Genomic DNA, 22,850 nt, shown 5'->3' with positions numbered 1-22,850 from the left:
GAGATATTTTCCCAACATTTTACATGTCCCAAATAAGAGACTTTTCTCTCTGGCCCAAATCGATGCTTTACCCTGAGGGCGATGACAGGCAGATATATTAGCCTTCCTTATCAAAACCACACCTGTCTGTGTGACATGCCCTGCTTAAGTGCCCATTGTATCTTCCATGGTGAACCGATTTCAAATACCAGTTGTCAGGATGACTTCCGGGGGAGCAATGGTGGATTAAAGACGGCTCCACTTTTGCAGAGCCAATGGCCATGGCAAATAAGAGGACCCAGCAAGGGATCGGCTCTTCAGAACCCCTCTCCAGATCAAGGAAAGGACTGGATCACCCACAAGTGCTCCCTCAGAGGCTCCCTGTGAAGAGATCACAGAATAGCAATCTTCAATGGGTTGAGAGCTCTGAGAGTTGTGAGGAAGTCGTCTTGCCTAAGCCACAGTTCAGCACCTTTAGACACTAAATCTGTCTATACTTTGTCTCTTAACTATTACAGGAAACTACCAATTACTGCTTTTTATGAAAGTTAGGAACTTCTTGAAGGGCATGTTGCAGCACAAAGGGAGAATTTCCTTCTATCCTGGATGAAAGAAGATTTATATAAATCTAAGGATCAAAAAGAAAAAAAAATTAACTTGGGGAAGACAGCAGAAGGGTGTCTAGAATGTTGATTTTGGATAATTAAGGGGCTGGATGGACTTAAAAGAATAGTTCTTATGGACTCTAAAGTTTTATAAAAATATATTTGAAGATCTTGAAATTAATTGTAAGAAACCCCCCTGTGGGAAAGTTCTGGCTGTGGAAAATAAACATATGATAAGAGAAGACTTTGAAGGTTAACTAGAGGGAACCAGAGAGCAATTAAAGGAGAAGACACCTATTAACTTAATGGAGCACTATTACTTGACTACAAAGCAAATTAAGTCTGTTTGGGAACAATGTACTCAGGATTTACTTTCAAAATTATCTGCTACTTTAAAAATGGATCTAACAAAGGCTACAGAAAAACAGACTTCACTAGACAAAACATAGAATGAGGCTGTCCTGAATGTGGGCTTGAAAATGGACTTTAAAAAATTGCCAGATTATAAAAAAGATGTGGAAAGAGATGATGTGGATTTGAAAATGGATTTGAAAATGTTGGAATACAAAAGTGACATGCAGAAAGAGGCCACACTGGATTTACAAATTATACTGGCTGATGTTTCAATAATCAAAGAGGACATTCAAATAATAAATCAGAAGAGTGACTTTGAGCGCTTTCCTATTTTAGATTCACAGAAGGGTTGCACTAAACTGTTGAAGCTGTTCCTGAGAACAGACAAAGAGAAAAAGATAAGAGATCACCATGTTGGACTTTATGTGAAGGGATTGAAGATCAAGTTTTTTAAAAGGAAACAAAAGGAATACAAAGTGGACTTATTTGATCAAGGTTAAATATATAAGTTGCGATTTTGGGTTGCTATTACTGGATTTTTTTTTTGGACCAGATCTGAGGATTGATGATGAGGATTTAAATATTTATTTATATGGGGATAAATTTTTTATGTTCTATTATAATTTGGAATGTAAATGGATCTTAATTAAGGTTAAAAAATATATGTTACTATTACTGGTACTCTTAATGCTTTTGCTGATTAGGGTAGAATGATGATTTTTGAATAATTTGGTTATTGCTAAGAGATGAGAAATGGGAAGAAGAGGTTTTTTTTTGTTTTTGTAGCATTAAAGAAGGTGTTAAGTTACTGAAACTTTATATGTGTTTGGAATGAGGAGGGAGCCATTCCTTTATATATCTTTCTTTTCTTTCTTTTTTCTCTTTCTTCTTTCTTCTTTGTATTCTTTTCTCTTTTCCTTTTTCCATTATTTTTCATGTCCTTTTTAGTTTGTATTAGTTTTTATCTATGTAAAACTTTAATAAAATACTGTTTTAAAAAGCAAATACCAGTTGTCAGAACATGTAACTGTTCTTATAATCAAGAGGTGACCACTCTCCTTTTAGGTGACCAATTTTCAGATATAGTTTAAGAATGAGTTCCGTTCCCAAAGTTTGTCCTTAAGTTGAATTTGTATGTAAGCCAGAACAGTATTATTGTATAATATTGTATTATTGTATAATACTGTATAAGTACTATTGTGTAATTAACTTGAACCGTTGTGTATTTAATCCGTATCAGTGCATATTTAACTTGAATTTTGCTATAATAGGCTCTTTTCTTAACTATGGGTCATCCTTAAACTGGGCGTTCTTAACCCAGGGACTACCTGTATTTCCAAGAAGGTTGCAAAATTCTTATCAGTAGCTCTAGTTGATAGAAGTTGTTTTTGGTGCCTTCTTCACATTATTAACTATTTCAGGCTTTTAATCTGTGGTATTTGATATATTTTTATGACTGGCCTTTGACCGTAAATAAATGCATGATAAAACTCCATTTGCTCATGGGGGAGAAGTGGGTCTGCCTTGCCAAGCAGCCAAGCTTGTACTGAAACAAACAATGCCCCTAGGGACTGAATGGGCAACACAGAGTGAATGCAAATTGCCCCTTAGCTGAAGGAATGAATAATTCCTGTCAGCCTTACTAGGTAGATCAGACAGGAAACATGACCAGATGAGCAAATTCTACTTTATTGTAAGGCTTCGTTAATAGAATCTTGCAGATCTGGAAGTACTTCTCTCCCCCAGCTGCTCCCGTCCCCTTTACAGCCCCAAAAACTAGGGAGGGTCTCTTCTGAGCCTCTTGCCCCGTCCACATTCCTGCTGTAGGCTAAGCTGCCTTTTATCTGTCTGTTTGCTTGGCTGCATCTTGTTGTCCTGTCTCCCAAGTTCCTTCCCACATACCATTACAGTTCCTTAACCAAATCTGAGACTTCATACATATATGTGCCTTTTCAACTTTGTTTTTATGAACACAAGGGCTTTAAAATTAGCAGAGTGGTGAAACAGCTCTCCAAAAGGCTTTGTTCCAGGATGCTCCATACAGCATGTTAATCTGTAGTGCCATGTCTGATGCCTGCACATGGACCACCAATACAATATGCCGTACACTCAAGAGGAACCCGACCTGAGGACCTTCATGTGGCCTTGAACAGCTTTGTGTGGAGTCCCCAGAGACTTCTAACGTTGCATTTGTAATGAAGGGGAAACACATGTTTGCATATAATTTTAATTAATTAAATTTAAATGTACATGAAGTGAGATCAATATAAGTTTGTACTGTTTCTTGGACTGGAAAAACTTACGTAGTATAGCTGGAAAATTTATATGGCTGCCCATTTTACGTGCATAAATCTGGGCGTCTAACTACAGTTCACAGTTCACAAGAAAACAGTGCAATAAAACTTCTATAAACAAAACAGAGAACACAATTGTAATAATAACACAGTAACTGAGGTACCACATAACAAACTCCTAACACAAACCACACCTATTATTGGGCTTGTCTAATTTCCTGGCCCAACACCTGGTGGAAAAAGTAAATCTCCATGGCCTTCTGGAAAGTCAAAAGGGTCCAGATCTCCGGGTGGGGGCAATCCTTCTGGCTCTCCGGAAGGCCCTGTGGATCTGGGTTTTCCCCCAGACATTGGGCCAAGATGTTAGATCAGCCCAGTATTGGTTGTTGTGTGGTTGTGAATCCTGTAATATGTCCACACCAGTTGCTAACAGGGATATTTAGAAACCATCCAGTCCTAACACCTACCCAACATCATTCCTCCTTCTCTTCTTGTTTGTTTGATGGGGAGGAAAAAGAAATCTGGGGCCACATGGAGTTACGTTGGTATTTGAGGTGAAAAGTAAGATGGCTCCCCGTTGGGGGAGATGGGTGGCATACAAATTTAATAAATAAATAATAAAATAAAATAAAATAAAAAATATCTTCTTCCAGTCTATGTAGAGAAACTTAGTGGACTGGCAGGGCTGATGAGAAAGGGTAATTCAGATTACCTAAGGGCAGCAGAGTAGCTTAAAGAAGAGTGGATGGGATGTGCCAGACAAAACACTCCATCCTCCATAAGAGATGAACACTCATGAGTGAGTTCTCAGAAGAAATAGCAGAGGGGATGCCCTGGAGGCAAAGTGTCCTGCTGCCAAATAGTAGAATTGGCCCAAGGAAATCCAAAACCTGTACTTGCATTCCAACGTATCTGGGTACATCAGAAGAGAAATGTCAGCAAAAATGGGAGGCCCCTGCCCAAAGACCTAAAATACTGCTAGTGAAGATGATTCAAGAGCAGCTTCCCCCAACCTGATTGCCCTTCCCATGTATAGGCTTCAGTGCCCAGAATTTTGTCCGGCTGGGGAATTCTGGGAGTTTTGAAGTTCACTGATCTGGAGGGTAACCAGGTTGGGAAGCCCTGATCAAGAGCAAAATAAACCTAGTTAGCTGTGCTTTGGTAGTCTGGGAAATCAGCATATAAGGCAGTGTTTCTCAACCTTAGCAACTTTAAGATATGTGAACTTCAACTTCCAGAATTCCCCAGCCAGCATGGCTGGCTGGGGAATTCTGGGAGTTGAAGTCCAGATATCTTAGAGTTGCTAAGGTTGAGAAACACTGGTGTAAGCCAAAGGCAACATAAGGAAAAATAAATATTGAGAAGAGGATTGTAGGAGGAGAGAGTGGGATTTTGGAAAGAGGTTGAATGCATAAGAAGAAATTAAAGATAATAAGCACACATTACAAGAGCAGAAGATGCCAAAGAAGGGGGCAGATTTGGAAGAGCAAGACTCTGTTGGTTATAACAGCAACTAGGGCCAGAAATAGAGTTGAGGAGCAAAACACTAGAGAGTTTTAAGGAGCTCTTGTTCCAGAGAGAACATTCCAGAGGGCTGAATTGCATGCTATTCGACATGCTATTGAATTCAGAACATACTCTAGGCAGAACAAACAATACAGCCATTGCCAAATGGCTGGGGGGAAACACAAGAATTTGACAAGGGAGGGGAGAAGACCTACCTTAGGTGGGGCTTGTTGTTGGTGCCATCAAATATTCCTAGAATGGTATCAGATTACACTGCAGGGTGTAGTCGCAATTCTCATCACAATTCCCATCACTTTTGTTTCTTGACTGATCAGGGGCAGTTTTACCTGATGGTGAACTCTGTAGCTGCAACATTTTTTCAGATGTATAATTTCACATACACACAATCTCAGCCTTGAGCTTTGGGGTCTTTCCCTGCCTGATCTCCTCCAGACTACAACTCCCATCACCCCAAGAGCAGAGACTGGGAAAGACTGCTCTGTAGCATATCATTCAAGACTTCCCAAATGAAAAAAGGAAGCTTTCATTTTGTCATATCAAGGATCACGCCATCCATTATAGTAAGTTCTTGAAGAAGGTAACAACTTTCTTTTTTGTGTGATCATTTCTGTCTTCCCTAAACCCAAATAGCTAAGAGGGCTGTTTCGTTAATGTTAAACAGAAGAATTCCTTCAGAAATAGTCTTACAACAAATGAAGATGTTAGCACATCTGGAAGTGGTCATCCCAACACATCTGAAGGGCACCAAGTAGGAAAGAAGCCTTCTGACACATTCTTAGTGCTTCAGAATATATCTCAGCAGCGCAGCGTCCGAAGGCATGGGATTTGCCATAGAGTTCATGTTAAGCACTTTGCAGAGCAGTTGAGAAACCTTTCCAGTTGGAGCAGACCTGCAAAGCTCCAGGATGGAGGAGGAGGATCAGGTGGCCCTAGCAGTGGTCAGAAAACAAAACAAAAGCCCCCGGAGGCTCTGCACCCCACCCTGCCCCCAGCCGTAACTTATCAGACGGCATGATTTTTCTAACAGCAAAACAGACTTGTCTTCTACCCCAGCGGCAGTTCCTGCCTGCCACGTTTTGGCACAGAAAACCAAGTTCCTGGAGTGGAAGAACTGGCTGGTTATGCAAGGCTGTTTACCTGTAGCACGACTGATGCTCCTCCCCGACCCACCTCTGGTCTCCTCCCTGCCTATATAGGACAAGGTGTTTAGCTGGCATCAGCACACAGAAGTCAAAGGATGACACAACTGTGCACCATGGAAGGCAAAGGGCTGGTGGCTGAGCTGCAGAGAGCGGCCATCTGCCCAGTCTGCAGGGGTCACTTTAAGGACCCGGTGATCCTCGACTGTGACCACAGCTATTGCAGGGCTTGCATCACTGGCTACTGGGAGGAGGGGTCCCCAACGGGAAATGGCCCTCGGGTGCTGTCTTGCCCCCAGTGCAAGAAAGTATTTGAGAGGAAGAACCTCCGGACCAACGTCAAGCTGGCTGTGGAAGTCAAGATCACTCAACACCTCAATGCCAAGACAGCCCAAGGGCCTCTTGCCTCAAAGACCAGGCGCCGCCGTGGAGGCTGGAGGCCCACAGCTGGCATCCAGAAGGAAAAGGTAGGCCATGGGTGAGGGGCTCAGTTGCCTGGGGAGTGCCAGTAAGAGGGTCTCTGATCATATGCAGGGTGTACTGAACTGGTGCTCCCCTCCCCATAAGATCTGGGTTTGGTGTTTGGAAGAAGCAAGTTTAACAGAGAGTGTCTGGTGTCTGGTTAAGCGCATACATCACTGTCCTTTTATCTGAGAATTATTCTGGGAAATATGCTTTTGAGAGCCACTTGTTAGAATTCTTTCTTTCTCCGAGTTGCTACGGAGCTCTATTGTTATATGCATATGCAATTTCTGTTTCAAGCCTTCTCTTTCATGTGGTGTAAAACCAACCACAGAAATCTTAGAGGTTTATAGGACCTTTAAACAATTGGAGGTCAGACAGTAATTCAGTTCACAAAGCTTTTTCGCAGCACCAGGATTCAAAGCAGGAAGGAAAACAGGGGCAGGAAAAAAAAATTCTGTCTGTTGTCCCAGGATTTGAAGAAATATCCCCAGCCAGGTCTCCAGATATATGGGACTGCAGTCTGGAGATGATGGAAAGTGCAAATCCTATGGAGGCTAGAGATGATCAGAATTGTATTTATCACATCTGAAAACACCAGATTTGTAAAAAGCTGCTGAAACATAGGGGGGGGGGAGGGGGGGAGGAACTCCCTCAAAGTACATGAATATTTTCTGCTTGTTGGACCATGTGTGAATGAGATCATAAAATGAGATTCTAGCTAGTATCATGAAGCTTTCTTTGATTTCCTCTCACGTGGATGCTGATGCAAAAACTGAATTTGTACTGATGGACCTACTAAAGAAAACATACATCAGGACAATTATCCCTAACCTGATGCTCTCCAGATGTGTTAGAGCACAGTCCCATCATCTGCTAGCCAGTGTTGCCCTTTGTAATCCACACATCTGGAAAGCATCAAGGGAAGGCCGAGGTGGTATTATCATTATTATGATGATTTGCTTGAATATAACATCAGTGGATTTATTCATTTGATCTGTCCTACTTTTCCACAACATTTCAAAGTGGCTAGCAATCAATCAGACACAGGATACAAAATTAAATGTTGAAAAAACGTAAATTAAAACCCAAGGGAAAATCAGTTCAAAATGTAATTGAATATTAGTGGGCCTCACTTGGGGTTGAACTTGACAATAGGATGGATGGAAATCTGGGTTTGGATTTCTTTCCATTTTGGTGACTAGGAGACATAGGAAGGATTGATCATATGCTGTTGGGGACGGGGATTGGTCTTTCTTTTCTAATTGTATGCCTGCTGAAAATACTCTCCTAGCTGCTCATAAGACTGCACAGACCAGATCAAGTTTTGCTTCTCCAAAGATGGGGAGAAACTCTAGCTTAGTGGTAGAGCTCCTGCTTTACATGCAGAGATCCCAGGATCAGTCCCAGGATCAGTCCCTTTACATGCAGAAGATCTCAGGATACCTAGGACTGTGGAAAGCAAAACCCAGATTTAGAATGAATGGAGGAAGATGTTTGGTTTCTTGGAGTTAGGATGGTAAAGACTACAGATGCTATGTTGGGCTCCTTGGAAGAAAAGTAGAATAGAAATGAACTAGACAAGTGTATTTCTCTTTGTACAATGCTTTAGGGCAGGGGCAGGCAACTTGATGCCCTCCAGAGGTTATCAACTACTTCAAAATAGCTGGAGGGCCTCAGGTTTCCTGTCCTTGTTTCAGTAAGCATGTTTCTCTGTCCACATTGTGCCTCCTGCATGTTCCATTTTTAGCATGGTTCACGTTGATTCTGCAACGTCTTCAGTAAATCCACGTCACAGATGAGTCTGTGATGTGATCACAAGTGATGTGAGATTGCCAGCTGGCCAGTAATTACTCGAGCACTGCTGCAACATTTTTCACAACTCAACATTGCCTCCTAATCATGCTGGTGTTAAATGGACAGGATCATGGTCAAGGCACAAGGTTAGCAATGCTAGGACTCCCTTTGATAGACCACCTAGAAAGAAAATACCCAAATAAGAGGCAAAAGAAATGAGTAGAATGGGCATTTATGGAGCAGAAGGGCTAAATACTTGTTAAAACAGATCTTGAACTAGAACTGCAGGTGTTACCTCAGAAACGAGGCATGGCTTATATTTATTCATGTCATTGCGATCTGAGATGCATACATCAGCAGGTAAATCTTTTAAAATTGGGAAAATAAGAATTAACAGTGCTAAGCGAGAATCATTCTGGTTAGTGAAGATGAAGGAGGAAACTGATTCATACCCAAAAGAAGGCAAATAGAAGAGGAATGACTGCCAGAATAAAATGGGGAAAATATATGAAAACAGTGCAAAATGGACCTTTATGTATAAATCTTTCCAGGGTCATATTCAAGTGTTGTTTCTTCTGTTGAGAATATAATACATGATGTGAAGTCAATACTGTAACTACACAGAAATAAAAGAATGATTTGCTTTCTTGCACAAGTATATGTATGTGCCTCAGCAAGGATTTATGCCTGTGCAAAGCCTGCTATTAAGTTATGTTACCTGATGTAACCAATCCATTTGCATTGGTAATGCACTTAGTTTGCTTGCAAACCCAGGTTTCATTTACAACACCCTTTCGTCTTTGTTTTCTACTTTGGATTTATTTTTTTCCTGAAAGGAAAGCCCTGACAATCCTCAACTTGCATCAACTGGCTAAAAAGAAGAGGCAACCTGAAAAGATATGGCCTTCTTGATCGTGTGCTTAATGAAACCAGAACATGACAAAGAAGACAATTGGAAACAGAAACCTTACTGGCCATTTCCTTGAGTGATAATAGAAGAACCCTGTGCTGTGAGAATTGCCTTCATCTGATTCATCTTCTCCTGGTTACACCAGCCATATCTTATCTGCTATATCCATATATCCTTCCTTGACTCTTGCTTCACCTTCTCCTACGTCACTAAGGTGGAGACTGGAGAAAAAGCTGCCTTGCAGTTCTAGACAGACAAGGTATCAGGCAAACCTGATGAGACAAGTGATGGTGGGAGATGCAAGCTAGGGATGGTGATGCAGCTGATACTGAGCTGTTTTTCAAAGACTCCAACCAGATTATTATTTTCTTCTTCTTCTTCCTGCTACTTAGCCATCCTGGCTCTAGGACAGCCTTTCTGAAGGACCTCCATGGACACGAGTCAAGCCATCTTCCTAGTCCCAGTTTAGCCAGTATTTTGGATTGTTATTTTATTGATATATGTAATGATTATTTATTGATTTTAGAGCTTGATTACTGATTTTGTAATTTCGTGATCTGCTTTGTAAGAGTTTCACTCCTGTGGGACAAGCAGCTCCAAAGCCAGTCTGCTTATTGAACATTGGAGTCAGTTGTCCCAAGAACCAAGAAGTAAGAGCTTCTATTTCCTAGAGGAGAAATATCATCCATTGTTCATTTGCTGAGGACAATGTATTAAATTTGCCCTGCTTTTGATCATTCATCTCCAGAAGTTGAGAACGCAACACACGCACGCACACACACATTATTAACAGCTATCCCAGGCTTCAAAATGTCATACAAATCCTCTCTATTTTATTCTCAGGCTGCCTAACTAGCTATTCTGCTGGATAAGAGGACTGCTTATCCAGGGCCTCATGCCTGGAAGGAGATTTAAAACTTAGCTTTCAAGTGCTACCCTCTACATCACACTTTATTCTCCAGTTCTTGATTGAATTTTTGGTACTTCCAACCCGCAAATGAGGATAATGAACAGGCCAAGCCAGATACATAACTTGGAGTTATTTAGGGACAAGTCTTTCCGGGGTTATAGGGAATAAATATTGGGAATCTGGATTTCTGTTGGATCCTGCTTTAAGAAATCTGTCCACGGTGCTGGTCTTCTGGCCTTGGAATAGGCAACCCGCAAGCTGCGGGCCTTTTTTGTAGCTTCTGGATCCCCCCTCCCCCTCCCAGGTTCCTTTGCTAATGTTTTCATTTTGTCTTTTTAAAAAAGGTAGTAAAATAGATGAAGACTCCTAAAATTACAACCCCATTTTATTTAAAAAATAAATAATAACCTTCTTATTTAAAATAATATCCTCAAATGACAAATGTTCTCCCTGAGATATCTGTACGGTTTCCACCTGGATGTTGTTTAGGAAGTCCTTGAAAACCTGGCTGTTTCCCAGGCAATGGGCCAGGATGGGTGTTGACCCCCTTATAGGATTTTATCTGTTCAGTAGGAATGTTTGTCTGGTTATACATTGGGTTTTTTTCTTGTTTTTCTTGTTTCTTACTATTTTTAATATTGTACATCACCCAGTCTTTTGGAGTTGCGTGGCCTTCTAAATTACTTCCTTAATTAATTCAAGATAAGGGTCTTAAAATACCAGTTCTGCAGTGAGTTTTACCATGTGTTTTGCAGCCTCCGTGGCTGATTTTTTTTTTCACGGGTACCCCTTGTCTGTAAGCATTCTCCATGACCTGAGCTGGACTCAAAGGAAACTTCCTTTTTATCCCTTTCTAGATCATGGGTGGACAACCTGCCTTCCACATGTTGAACTCCAAATCCTCTCTGTAATGGAAAACAACCCATTGCCCAATCCCGGTCCTTGGACCCTGACTTAGAAAGAGGTTCCAGAACTTCTTATTGCAATTTTTTACTACTAAGTACAAACACCCCAACTGCTAATATTCACACATAGAGGACCATTTGGACATAGAAGACCCTAGGTGAAACCCCTGGAATCTCTCACTGAATGGGATCAGGTAGAAGGACCAAATGATTAGATCAAAATTAACCAAAAAGAGCGCTGTCAGTTACACAAGAGTCAGTGGTCCCTTTCCCTGTAATGGTCTTTTAAGTTGGGTAAAAGAGACTTAATTAGATTCTTGCATGTTTTGTTTGATTTTGAACTTAGCATGTTGTGTGAATTCTATTGCTGTGATTTATAAGCCATGATTTGTGGTTTAGCATGGGAAAATGGTGCTTTTTAACAAAGTGCTATTAAGCAAACCATGGTGCAGCACAGTATGTGAACCCCATCAGGGTGTTCCTGGGGTTAATAACATCCTGGATTTCTCTGTGGCTCCCAGAGGTGGGAAAGATAGAAGGCAGACAACAGGAAGAAAGAAAGTGGATGGACAGATGGTAAAAATAGGTCTGATAACAGCAACATTTATAGAAGGCTGAAAATTCCACTGAGATTAGCATTCCCTCTGATAATGACTAATTTCCTGATCAGCTGAGTCTGTGCCAGAGGTGTTCTGCATATCTAATATTCATCTGCCAATGGGGACAGATTCAATGGTCTTGGATCATCTCTTGACAAAAGACGCCAAATATCTAAGCTGCTTTTTAAAAGGAATGGAATCTAATTTATGCAGATGCGCTGGACTCAGGTTCAGCCGAGCAACAGGATGGGAGATTACAAAGGATGAATGAAGGCAGATGGCACATTCATGTCAAACTCAAGTGGCAGAAGCACAGAAATTGGGAAATGGGGACTTGGACACAGAGAAGACATATGGAAATAGTAAATGTAGTAAATTAGGAAAATGGCAGGCTAGAAGTCCTCAGCATTTTTGGATTCAGTAGGCACATTTGGAATTTTGAGGCTATGTTGTAGAAGCCCTGACCTATGAAATACCTGTTGTTGGGAATGAAATCAGTTGCAAAACACTGGTTTATCAGAAATGTACTTGCCTCTAGCCAACCACAGGACAATCCCCATCAACCTTCTTTATTGTTATCCTTTTCTGGTCAGGAACCATGTTCCCAAATCAAGCAACAGGGTATAGCTATCCAGCATTATTATTTGTTCAGGAAGTTTATACGACCTATCTGGGGAACCAAGACGTTTTGGGAAATATGGCTTTGCTGGAGGCTAGTGCTTTACGTTATACCAGCTGCCCCTTTTTAAATTCATTTTTTAATGTAAGCTGTGAAATGAACAGAGAGCCTGATGGGTGATAATGAAGTTGTTACTAGGCACCCTGATGCTCCTGGCCACCACACTGAGGGTCCTAGTGGAAGTTCAATACATCAGGAATGCACCAGGTTGGACTCCTGGAGGTAAAGCTGTTTGGTCCTTGAATTTTTGGCAGCCCCAGCACATCCCTGCTTAAGATGGTGTCTATTTTCAAGAAGTCAAAATGTGCAAATGCAAAGTTATTTTCCTGCCAGGACTTTGAATCATCTATCATGATAAGCCTTTAGGACAGAATGATAATATGTCTCATTAGAGTCTCAAAATAGGCAAAAGATGTTCTATTTATGAAGATGCCCCTCCCCAAAAGGGGGGCCAAACGTATCAGGAAGAGATCCTTGCATGTAGTCAAGGCACTGTTGGATGTTTACACGGAGGACATCTCTATTGCCAAAGAGACAAGAGTTGATGCAATTCATGGATATGAGTTTTTCTTTGGATCCTCAGTGTTTATACTAACCACCTTTGAATATTAACCATTTTGTAATTTGTCTTTCCTTCCTTGAGATAATATCTATCACCACATCTTATCTATTTCCTCTGAACAATCTAAGGGAGAACATGTCACATGCACGCCACTTCACTATAATTTCCGAAGCAGCGATAACAGCCAGAAGGATAAACAAGACAACTTTCGCAAGAGATGAGTTGCCATATCAAAACATGGCCCCTTCATAACATTCTTAATATGTCCTAGTTGAACAGAAGCAAGACATGATTTGTATGAACTTACGGCAGGAACGGGAACACTAACTTTCTTTTAGTTCAGAAAGTTTATTTATTTTATATTACGTTGAAATAGGGTGATCAGAAACAAGCCTCATTAGCTGGGTTTGCACCATAGGTGAAGCTAGATTATCTGCAGATCTCTTCCATTTCCACCCTTAATTATGAAATAAACACCAACTGAAAAAACAGCACCAGTGAAATTCACCCACTTTGCTACATCAATTTTTGATGGTATCATCTTGGGTTGCTGTGGGACTGTGTTAAGCCCCAGGTTGACCTCTCATCTCTCAGTGCAGTGTGTGAAACCAGCCATTCTGTGCTGTCCTCAGCTCTGTGGCAGGAGGGGGAAGAAGTGCAGGGTTATCAGCTTGCAACCTACTGTAGACACAAGGTGTAGTGGGAGACACAGTAGCACCAGTTGTTGTATGTTCCTCTCATCTTCTGATTCTGTAATCTGCCTCTCTCTCCTTTGCTGTGGATCTTGCTGCATCCAGGGGATGAAGAACAGAGAGTGGATTAAAAGGCCCTACCTTTTTCCCAGTACAGATATTCTTTATCCATCTTAAGAAGCAACTGTCTTGCTAAGATTGACAAAATAAATGTAAATGCTGCTAGGCATTGAATCCAGGGTCTTGAAATGTCAAGGGATGTCACAAGACCATAACATTATTCTGAATACCTTGCTGGATCCGGCTAAAGCCCATCTTCATCTAGCATTTTGTTTTTAACAGTGGTCAACCAGATCACTTATACAAGGTCACCTTTATTATGGTTTACTCAATTAACCAAATTTCCTGGGTTCACCTGAAACCAACCGCGTGGGCCAGGTTCATACAACCTGTAAAAGTGATAGGTTGAATGTGGATGGGTTGGCTAATTTATGATTTGTTGTGCTGGATAGCCACACAACCATTATCTGGCCAACCTTACACTTTTAATAGCTGCATGGTCTTCGGAAACCAGCTGGTGAAAATATTTAGTGCATGATGATAGACAATGATTTCCACCTGCCCAATTGTTGTTAGTCCAACTTTTAGGTAGAAGCTCAGTTGCTGGCATCAGCTCTGAACTTTACCACCATTGGGGGTAAAGTCATGAAGGAATCAGAGCTGGATTTCTCCAGTGGGATACTTAAAGGCCATATCTACATCAGCTGGAACATTTCCCCTGGAGATCTATTCCTTCTAGGTCAGCCCAAGAGGTATCCCCCTAGGTGTTTGGGGTTCCTTAAAAGTAGGGCTACCATATATGGGCTGCAAAAATCATTAGGGTTGCTGGAAGGCAATGATGAAGTACAGAATTTGCTGCTGTCTAGTTAGGCCACCTGGATTTTGCAGTTCAGATATGGTAGTGTTATCTGAAGTATGCTTGGCCAGATGGGGGTTGACGTATCTTAAACATTTTCAGTTGAGAAGGCAGACCTATAAGTGATAGAAGTGTTGTGTGTTCTTCCACCTGTCCAGCTGCAAACCAGCCCAGATAGTGATCTTTAATTTGCCCACTCTGTTTTCAGCATAGCACCCAGAATCCATGAAGCTGTTACCACGAGCAAGAATGTGTTCGATAGGTGCATTTAGAGAAAATAATCTTGTGTAATAAAGGATGCCACAAGCTGTGAGAAAAACAGTCATTATGCTAACCTGCTTCCTAAGTATAGGAAGGGCTGTGGCCTGGCCACAAAGCAAACACACCCTGGTGTTCTGTCCTAATTAAATTTGGAGAATTATCACCACCTCCATGTTCCGTATTCACTCTCATTCAGATGCGATCCCTCCTTTTCAGCTTCCTAAACTGGTGCATCATTTTGTTAGTATAAAGAACCCAGAAACCCTTAGATGCCTGACATACAGAATTCCCAGCTGCTGACCTGGATGGCGGTGACTTCATATGGTATCTGGGATGGCTGGAAGATACTGCAGAAGGAGCAAAGTGGTGAGGATGGTTATGACGCACTGGAGAAGGCTGAAGCTGGGCACGTGCACATGAAGGATTTCAAAGGTGCCATCCTCTCTGTGATTGCTCACTCAGAGGTCAACAATTAAGTAAGGTGGCTCAAGGCCACGGCTGACATGACTCCCTGTCTCAGCTGGATTGTGGCCAGACCCTCCCAGTTCTCAGGAACACACAACACCTAGAATGCCAGATGAGCAAGTTGAGTCACGTAGGTCCATGCCAAAGCTTTGTGCCTGATGTGAGACAAGTAGAAATTCAACAGGTGGAATGCTTTGCCTCCACAAACAGGCAGGGAAGGAAAATGCTGCATCTCTTGAATTTCAGGCTGCTGGGTCAATGCTGAAGGGGCAGACCCTCTGTTGGAGAAGAAGGCAGTATCCCTTGTACACTGAAAGGTGTTCTCAGATACAAGCTTTGGGGAGGAGAAGAGATTTTTCTTGGCACCCAAGAAGAGGGAGGAAAGTGTTAGCCCCAACCTCCCCACATGCTTTGCTGGTCATCACCCACACATCTTAAAACTAAAACACTAAAATTAACTCTTCATTTTGTTTTAAATTAACAACTTGCGTTAAACGCCCACACACATTCAGTCTGCACTTTGGCCGCACAAAACCATGTTTTGTTTAGCTATGGATAATCCCACTACGAGGTTATACAGTAATTCATGTTGACCAGCCTCAATGGCTGCGTTTGCATGTTGTAGTCATCCCAAGCAAACAAACCCCATTATGCATTTCCACAATAGGCAGGTCCAGCTTTCTTGTTTACCTCTGATTGAAAGCTACATTCTCGTGCACACGTTGCAGCAGGTCTACTCAAAAGCAAGTGCTTTGGAGTTTGTGGTGGTGAAAGGTATGCTCCCGCCCCATATACTTAGGAGCTGCATTCACTATCAAACCTATGAGATTGCCCCCCTCCCCACACACCCACACAGGTGAACTGCTTAAAGTCTCCTTGTAAGAAAATTGAATTGACCCTGAGAGGTGACAGGGGGAAGAATCAGTCAGGAACCTGTGACCCAGTCAACCAAATGATTTATAGCTGCTCTGCTGATCTGGTAGGAAGGGATAAATAATAATAATAATATCACACGGGTGGGTTTATCAAAAACTTTCCAGCATCAGGCTGTAATTTCCACCAGGTCTGGCTTTTTCTTGGCCCTGCCTTTGCAATGTAGTAGGCCAAGGGTATATAAGTTCTGGTTCTGCCTTTGCTCAGGGCCATTCAGCAAAGGGCGAATGCTTTGCTGGGAGCCCAGTGTACACCGTTTTAATGTTTGCAGGCTAATGCAATTATGTGGTATCTTCAAAGTGATTTGGTTGCTTTAGGTGAGCCAGGTTTTGGCCACAAGAAGTTGAATTTAAGACTAAGGCACTGGGGAATATGGATCTTAATTCTTTAATTCTTTCCAGCTGTTGTATGATACTTTGGCCTGCTTAGGAACCAATCTGGTCAAGACTGGCCTTTTTTCAGACGGGCAGAGAATCAAATTTGGCCACCTTGCTTACTTTTCCTTCCCCGTCTTCCTCCCTTGGGTGCCACGGATAACATATTGGAGGGCATGTAGGTTTTCTTTAAAGGCAGAGGTTTAAAATGCAATCATGCATAGCATGAACCTGTGAGCAGAGAAGCTGTCCTTGTTTTCACAATGTTACAACTTGGGATCATCATTTTGTTTGTATGTATGAAATTATAGTCTACTTGGTATTTATTGAGAAGCAATCTATGTCCCTTTAGAGCAGTGTTTCTCAACCTCAGCAACTTTAAGATGTGTGGACTTCAACTCCCAGAATTCCCCAGCCAGCATGGCTGGCTGGGGAATTCTGGGAGTTGAAGTCCACACATCTTAAAGTAACTGAGGTTGAGAAACATTGCATTTGAGTATTCTTTGCAGCTTTCTTGTCCTCCTGACAACTTTTGGGGAGGTTTCTTTCATATTAAAATATTTTCAATGGTTTCACATGGTATGCTGCCCAGAGTCATGATGGAGTCAGACAGTTAATAAATAAGTAAATAAAACAGCTGAAGCATGATTATACTAGTGCTCAAATTTGAAAGTCTGCCCTGAATGCATATGTTAACATGAATAAAGTGATACATTTTTAACTTCTTCCTCATTCAAAAACAACTGTAGATCTCTAAAGACAACAGTATTGTTTTTGAAAGTTTTCTTTTTTAATTAAACCGATGCGACATTAATAAACTAACCCCCTCCCTTACAAAACTAAGTGAAAAACAGGAGGAGGAGGAAATTAAGCCTCTGCCTTGGGAGTACAAAATTGTTACTATACATATATAACTGAGAAGAATACAAAACACGAATAATTAACATTTGATATATTTCTCTAAAATAACATTTGTGCTGATGGTGTGTGTGTGTGAAATTATCAGGAAATTGGGAAGGGGGGGGGAGTCACTTTTTAAAGCTAAATGAGGAATAATTCAGGACCTCAACAAGTTAGCAGATTTATGCCTGACTGGGCTAATGTTATCTGCAAAACACTGATAAGCTTAGATTGACCTGGGCTTGGGGAAAACTGCAGGTGATCCTGTATAGATCATTAAGTTTCCGTATCTGTAATAATTTCTCTGTTCTTGTTGGGTTAATTTGGAAGCTATAATGCCATGTCTAGAGAATTATCTTCACAAGCTCAGCAACTTTAAGATGTATGGACTTCAACTCCCAGAATTCCCCAGCCAGCATAGCTTAAAGTTGCTGAGCTTGAGAAAGACTGCCCTAACCCAAAGATTGCTCCTTACAATGATATGCTCTCCAATGCTACTCCCACCTTCTCCAACTACTGCTCTGCAGATGGTTTGGGAATCCAATTCCCAGCCTGGCTGGGAAGGTCTTTCTGCTCAAAAAGCCATTGTGTAACAATGCAAGTATCATCTTCTAGGTCAGACCAAATGTGCATCTTGTTTGGTAACTTAATCCATTCAGTAGCCAACCTGCATACTGGTGAGATGTGCTGAGTGTCAAAGCAAGAACCCTCTTGAGTTATTTCTGCTGTTCCTTGATACATTTCATTCAGTTCTTGTCACCTGTAGTTAGCTCTGTTCTCCTTTATGAGTTTCTCTAGTTACTATTAATAAGGATTCCAACTTAGTAGACATTTATTTGTTAGATTCCTGCCTGTCCTCCAGAAGTATAAGGTTCCCACAACAACAGCCCAGTGAAGTGGGTTGGGTTGAGAGTGAGTGACTGGCCCATTCACTCAGTGAGCTTCCATGGCTGAGGAGAGACTTGATCTCCCCACTCTGTCCTCCCCATACCTTCATCATTATCCTACACCCTTGGCTCTTGGGCTGAGAGGGCCTGGCCCAGAGCCCCCCAGGGAGCTTCTGCAATTGAGGGGGGACTAAAACCTGAGTCTGCCCAATCCTAGTCCAACCCTTTCAACCACTCCGCCATGCAAAATCTCCACATTGTGCTGCTGGCTTTCACATTTCAATATGTTTGCACAGCAGTTGTTCTACACCTTTCCCCATCTTTGGCAAAGACAGTACAACTGGCTTGGTGGAAGGGAAGCTCTGGTTCAGTATGGCCAGCTAAGGGAAAGCTGTAGTGAACTTGCTGCCAAGAAATCTGCCTGTGAGCTCTGGATTTGGATTTGCCTCACTCTGTCAACAGGTGCGTAAAAATAATCCTCTTCATCTAGCTGTCTAATGTTGCCTTTTTTCCCTGTCTCCTTCCAGGAAGGCATCCAAGAAGTCTGCAGCTGGTGAGTCACTCTATCTTCTTCTTTTGGAAAAGTTTACAAATGCAGCAGCCAGGCTTGGTCCCATGGGCCTCACCCCCAGGATTTACATAGGTGGCCCATGATGTATGAAGGGAAGACTTGGATGTTACCAGATGGATTCATACAATATGCTAGCCTAAATGGTGGCTGTAACCATGTTGTGTACACACCCAGGCCATAGGGTTGCCTGTGGTTCAGGGTCTTGGGCAACTACAGCCACAGTGGAATTGCAGGACAGGGCTATTTTAAAGCTCCATACTATGGCTGAGGAATCCTTTATCTTCTTATTTGGGAGTACGCTCTACTGAACTCAGTGAAACTTATTTCAGAGTAGACATGCACCCTAAACAAAGAAATGGACAAGAATACAGCAGGGATGGCAGGATCGTTCATGGTCTTGAAACCCTGATGCTGTAGTAATAGGCTTTTTCCTTACTAGTGATTTATTCAATGTCATTCTCCCATGTGGTAGCAATATAAGAGGAATGAAGGTTTTTTATCTTGCCATAAGGATGGCTGGTGGGTGGATGATCCTGTGGGACTCACAAATTAATGGTGAAGAAATGGCCATTACAACTTTAGGAGTTTCCACCAATATATTTTCTATGCTCAAAGCATTAAAACTGTCTCGTTTCGTTCAGTTTCTGTGAATTTAAATTTAAAATTACTTTGTATTACGCACACCAGACTTATTTATACTTCCCAAATGGTGAACGTTTTAAGTCAGTGTTTCATGAATCTCTAGGAGACGCTCTAAAAAACCCAATCTACATTGATGCTTATACTCCATAAAAAGAGTTACTAGTAGAAAATGTAAAAACAAGATTTACACACCCTCTCTGAGGTTTTGTATGAGTTTTTATTCTGAAGATACCTTTCAGTGGAGAATGCCAAACCCAACACAGCCATCTATCCAGAGATACAGTGGGCACCTCCATTTTGAACGTAAATAATTTTGCTGGGTCTGAATTTTTCCACGTTTTCTCATACAGTTATGGTGACGTGGCACAATCCTACCCCAAGAGCGACAGCTGGAAAGAAGCAAGACCAGAATAGTGAATGCAACACAGGAAGAAGAAAGCGGCTTTATTCCAGGTCAGACTGATTATCTAGCTCAGGATAAGGACTAGAAGACTGACTCGAGCATTCCAGAGGGTCCTGCAAACAACCACTTTCCCCATCACTTGGGATTCTTCTAAAGCGAGTTGCCAGAAACAGAATCTGGAACCGTGTGCATCTTAAGCCAACAACCTATCACTGTCATTGGCAGGATTCACACGTTGTGCTAAGACATCATGTGGTTTCTTGGGGCTGGCTAAGCATGATGTGTGAACTCAGCTATTATGCGTTGTAAACAATGATTTATGGTTTAATGCATTGTGAGACTGAAGTATGGGTTATTTTATAAACCATGTTTAAAGCAAAACATAGCTTAGTGTGATGTGTGAACCCAACAATTGATTCATGCAGAAACAGGGATAAGCTTTTCTATAGATAGGTGATTCTTACTCCAGGTTAGACCTGATTCATGCATCACGTTAAGCCATATTGAATATTTGACACAGCAAGCAAGGCATACATCATAGCTTACAAATCCTAATGGCCACATTCATACATTGTACTAAGTGTAGTGGTCTGGGGAATGACCTTGGGAGACAGGAGGAAGAGCTGCAGCCTAGACAAAGGTCTGATAAATGAAATCTGAGTCCGAAGGAGGGGTAGGAGTGGAAGGCATCTCAGAAGACACCATCCCTAGTTATCGGGAGAGTAAAAGTAAGGGAGGGGAGAGGTACTCTGAGACTTGCAAGATTGATGTCAGCCCTTTGAGATAGTCCAGACAAGAAGCACCAACCATGAGTACTAACACTACCTTTATTGTAAGGTTACAGTAACAGAACCTTGCAAGATTCTTTTCTGGCTCAGAAAAGCTATTAAAACTTGGCTATTTCAACAGGCCTTTGAGGGAAAATGATCTAAGAGGGATCTATAGGGCGTGACTCCTTGACATAGAAATATGTTACTATCTATATTGTTTATGATCATCATTTGTTATTTTAACCTTGTTTATGCATGGTTGGAATGTAAGCCTCTCAGAATCAGTGGATGACTGGAACAGTATGTAAGCCAAGTAGAATGAATAAATAAAACTGATGAAAAAACTTCCAGGTTGCATAAAAACACACAGTGATTGAACTTGTACAGAGACACTAGATACCAGAAACAATACATTTAAATAAACAGAAAAACAAACTAAGCACAGTTCTTAGTCTTTTTCTACTCCTCTAGAGAATGGATTTTTTTGAAGAGGTATTACCTCTGTGTCAATTTGTTACAGTACCTGGAAAATCCTCCTCCCTACAAATTCTGCCTTTAATCAGAGGTTGACTTTGAGTTCTCTCTTTCTCCCGCACCTCCATTTCAACCCAGAGTTTGTTTGCTAGAACATTGCTTACAATTTCCGAAAGAACAAAAGCTTTTCCACATGGATAGGGAGAAGTTATGGGGATCACTTCTTTGGCTATGTGCTAAATTAGCCAGCTTTCCTTAGGAAGGTTCTGCTTGAGACACAGTGATGTGCAATTCCTGGTGGAGGAGCAGCTGTCAGTCTTGTGAATGCCAAGTGACATCACAACAGCACAATATATTGAACCATAAAATAACCCCAACAGGTTTGCACAATCCACTAAGCTATTAAAAAATAGAACAAGGTTAACACTAACCAAGCTTCACCTAGGTACAAATGCAGCCATTTGGCCTTGACCTGACTCAGGTTAACATGTGGTATGAATGTGAATAGACCAGTTTACCTGCCAAAGGGGAACCTCTCCCATAAATGGCCTCTGATGATTCTCCACTGAGACACTGGCACAAAATGATAATGCAGATGTTTCCATGTCCGTTCTTTCCCATTTATGCTTTCTTTTTTTCTCTCCATAGCTAATGTGGTTTGGATTCCTTCACCACCATTTTCACCTGAACAGTCAGCCAGAGCCCTTCCAAACGGCTGTCCCTTCTTTCCCAAGCCCACCGCATGGAAGAGATGGAGAAGTTAACGTCGCTGCCAGTCCTGAGTTCTGGATACATAGAGAAAAATGTCCTTTGCAGGTGCCTGGAAACCTCTTGACTCATTTCTTCATATCTTCTTCAACAGGACCTTAATACTGGAACCAAATTTCAGGACTGAAGTTGCCTCTCGTTCAGAAGAAATTCCACCTGTAGCTGAGCAGACCAGATTTTTTGGTTGGGCTCAGTTAAAGAAAATGGCTTTACTTGAAGGCCAAGACTTGGAAGCTCTAATCAGCACCTCGGAAAAATCCTCCTCTGCCTCCTCCAAATGTCACTACATACGGGTGACAGGACAGAAAGAAGCTTGTGTTTTTTTAGGTTACTGCTGAATTAACCTGGGGAGGGGGGATTGATGGGAGGCAGGGATGGGCAACCCAGGGCCCTGGAGCTGCAGTCCCCCCCCCGAGAAAGGTGTGGAATGCAACTCCACCAAGTTTGCATTGCAACCTCAACTGCCATTGCCACAATCGCCTTCTAGCACCGGGCAGGGAGAAGCTCCACTATAAAGGCTCCTGGGTCAATGTGGAGGGAGGGGGTGGACCTTCCCTTGGCCGGAGCTTCTTGAACTAGCTGTCTACCATTTCACTCCCAGGATTCATTTCACTGGTCATTTTCCTCCTTGCCTGACGGAAACCATGTTTCCCTCTCCTGCATTCTTTACACTGCAGACACCATGGTGTAGATAACGTGTCAAGCTGTAACCTGGTGTGTTGCTTAGCAGAATGTGCAAACCAGGCCACAACGGCACGTTCAAGAAACCAGAAACCAATACTGGTTGAGTATTATTCACAAACCCAGCCTATGTTGATCACTGAGCAGCTGCCAAAATGATAGCATTTTTGGCATGAATTCGCATTTGCTGAAGGGCACTGAAGATCACTGTACAATTATTCCTTAAACAATCAGCAGGTAGAAACATTTGGTCACCTCTGATGGCTGGAGGGACCCAACACTTAGGGGAAAGAAAGGTCATTAATGTCAACCAGTTTCTGTGAAGTTGAGCCAGATCCTGTTAAAGGGGAAAATCTAAAGTTTCCTACCCTTGTTTGCCTTTTTAATTTTA

At 41.9% G+C, this 22,850-nt stretch overlaps 1 protein-coding gene across 3 annotated transcripts; it reads left to right on the top strand.

Annotated features, from left to right (window-relative positions):
- Positions 1–5,331: 5,331 nt before the first annotated feature.
- On the top strand, positions 5,332–22,516 carry RNF39 (ring finger protein 39). Of its 3 annotated transcripts, XM_007436806.3 has the most exons (4): positions 5,335–6,365; positions 18,678–18,703; positions 19,714–19,816; positions 21,659–22,516. In XM_007436806.3, exons 1-3 carry the CDS (start codon positions 5,997–5,999, stop codon positions 19,775–19,777), a joined length of 459 nt encoding a protein of 152 aa, XP_007436868.2. In that variant the 5' UTR covers positions 5,335–5,996; the 3' UTR covers positions 19,778–19,816; positions 21,659–22,516. The 3 variants fall into 3 exon arrangements, with proteins under 3 accessions (XP_087990662.1, XP_025028032.2, XP_007436868.2); XM_088134536.1 differs by lacking the exon at positions 21,659–22,516 and having other exon boundaries at positions 5,332–6,365; positions 19,714–19,894; XM_025172264.2 differs by lacking the exons at positions 18,678–18,703; positions 19,714–19,816; positions 21,659–22,516 and adding an exon at positions 8,994–11,213 and having other exon boundaries at positions 5,332–6,365.
- The last annotated feature ends 334 nt before the right edge of the window (positions 22,517–22,850 follow it).

This window comes from Python bivittatus, unplaced genomic scaffold, assembly GCF_059951505.1.
Source record: "Python bivittatus isolate LINGU-HERP-01145 unplaced genomic scaffold, Pbiv_v1 ctg000080_np1212, whole genome shotgun sequence".
NCBI lineage: Eukaryota > Metazoa > Chordata > Lepidosauria > Squamata > Pythonidae > Python > Python bivittatus.
The sequence above is the reverse complement of the archived record's forward strand: the minus strand, read 5'-3'. Positions and strand labels throughout refer to the sequence as shown.

Coding starts and splice junctions, on each gene's coding strand:
- RNF39 (XM_007436806.3), top strand. CDS start 5,997: ATGACACAACTGTGCACCATGGAAGGCAAAGGGCTGGTGGCTGAGCTG. Junction 6,366..18,677: donor CTGGCATCCAGAAGGAAAAG/GTAGGCCATGGG, acceptor GTCTCCTTCCAG/GAAGGCATCCAAGAAGTCTG. Junction 18,704..19,713: donor ATCCAAGAAGTCTGCAGCTG/GTGAGTCACTCT, acceptor TTTCTCATACAG/TTATGGTGACGTGGCACAAT.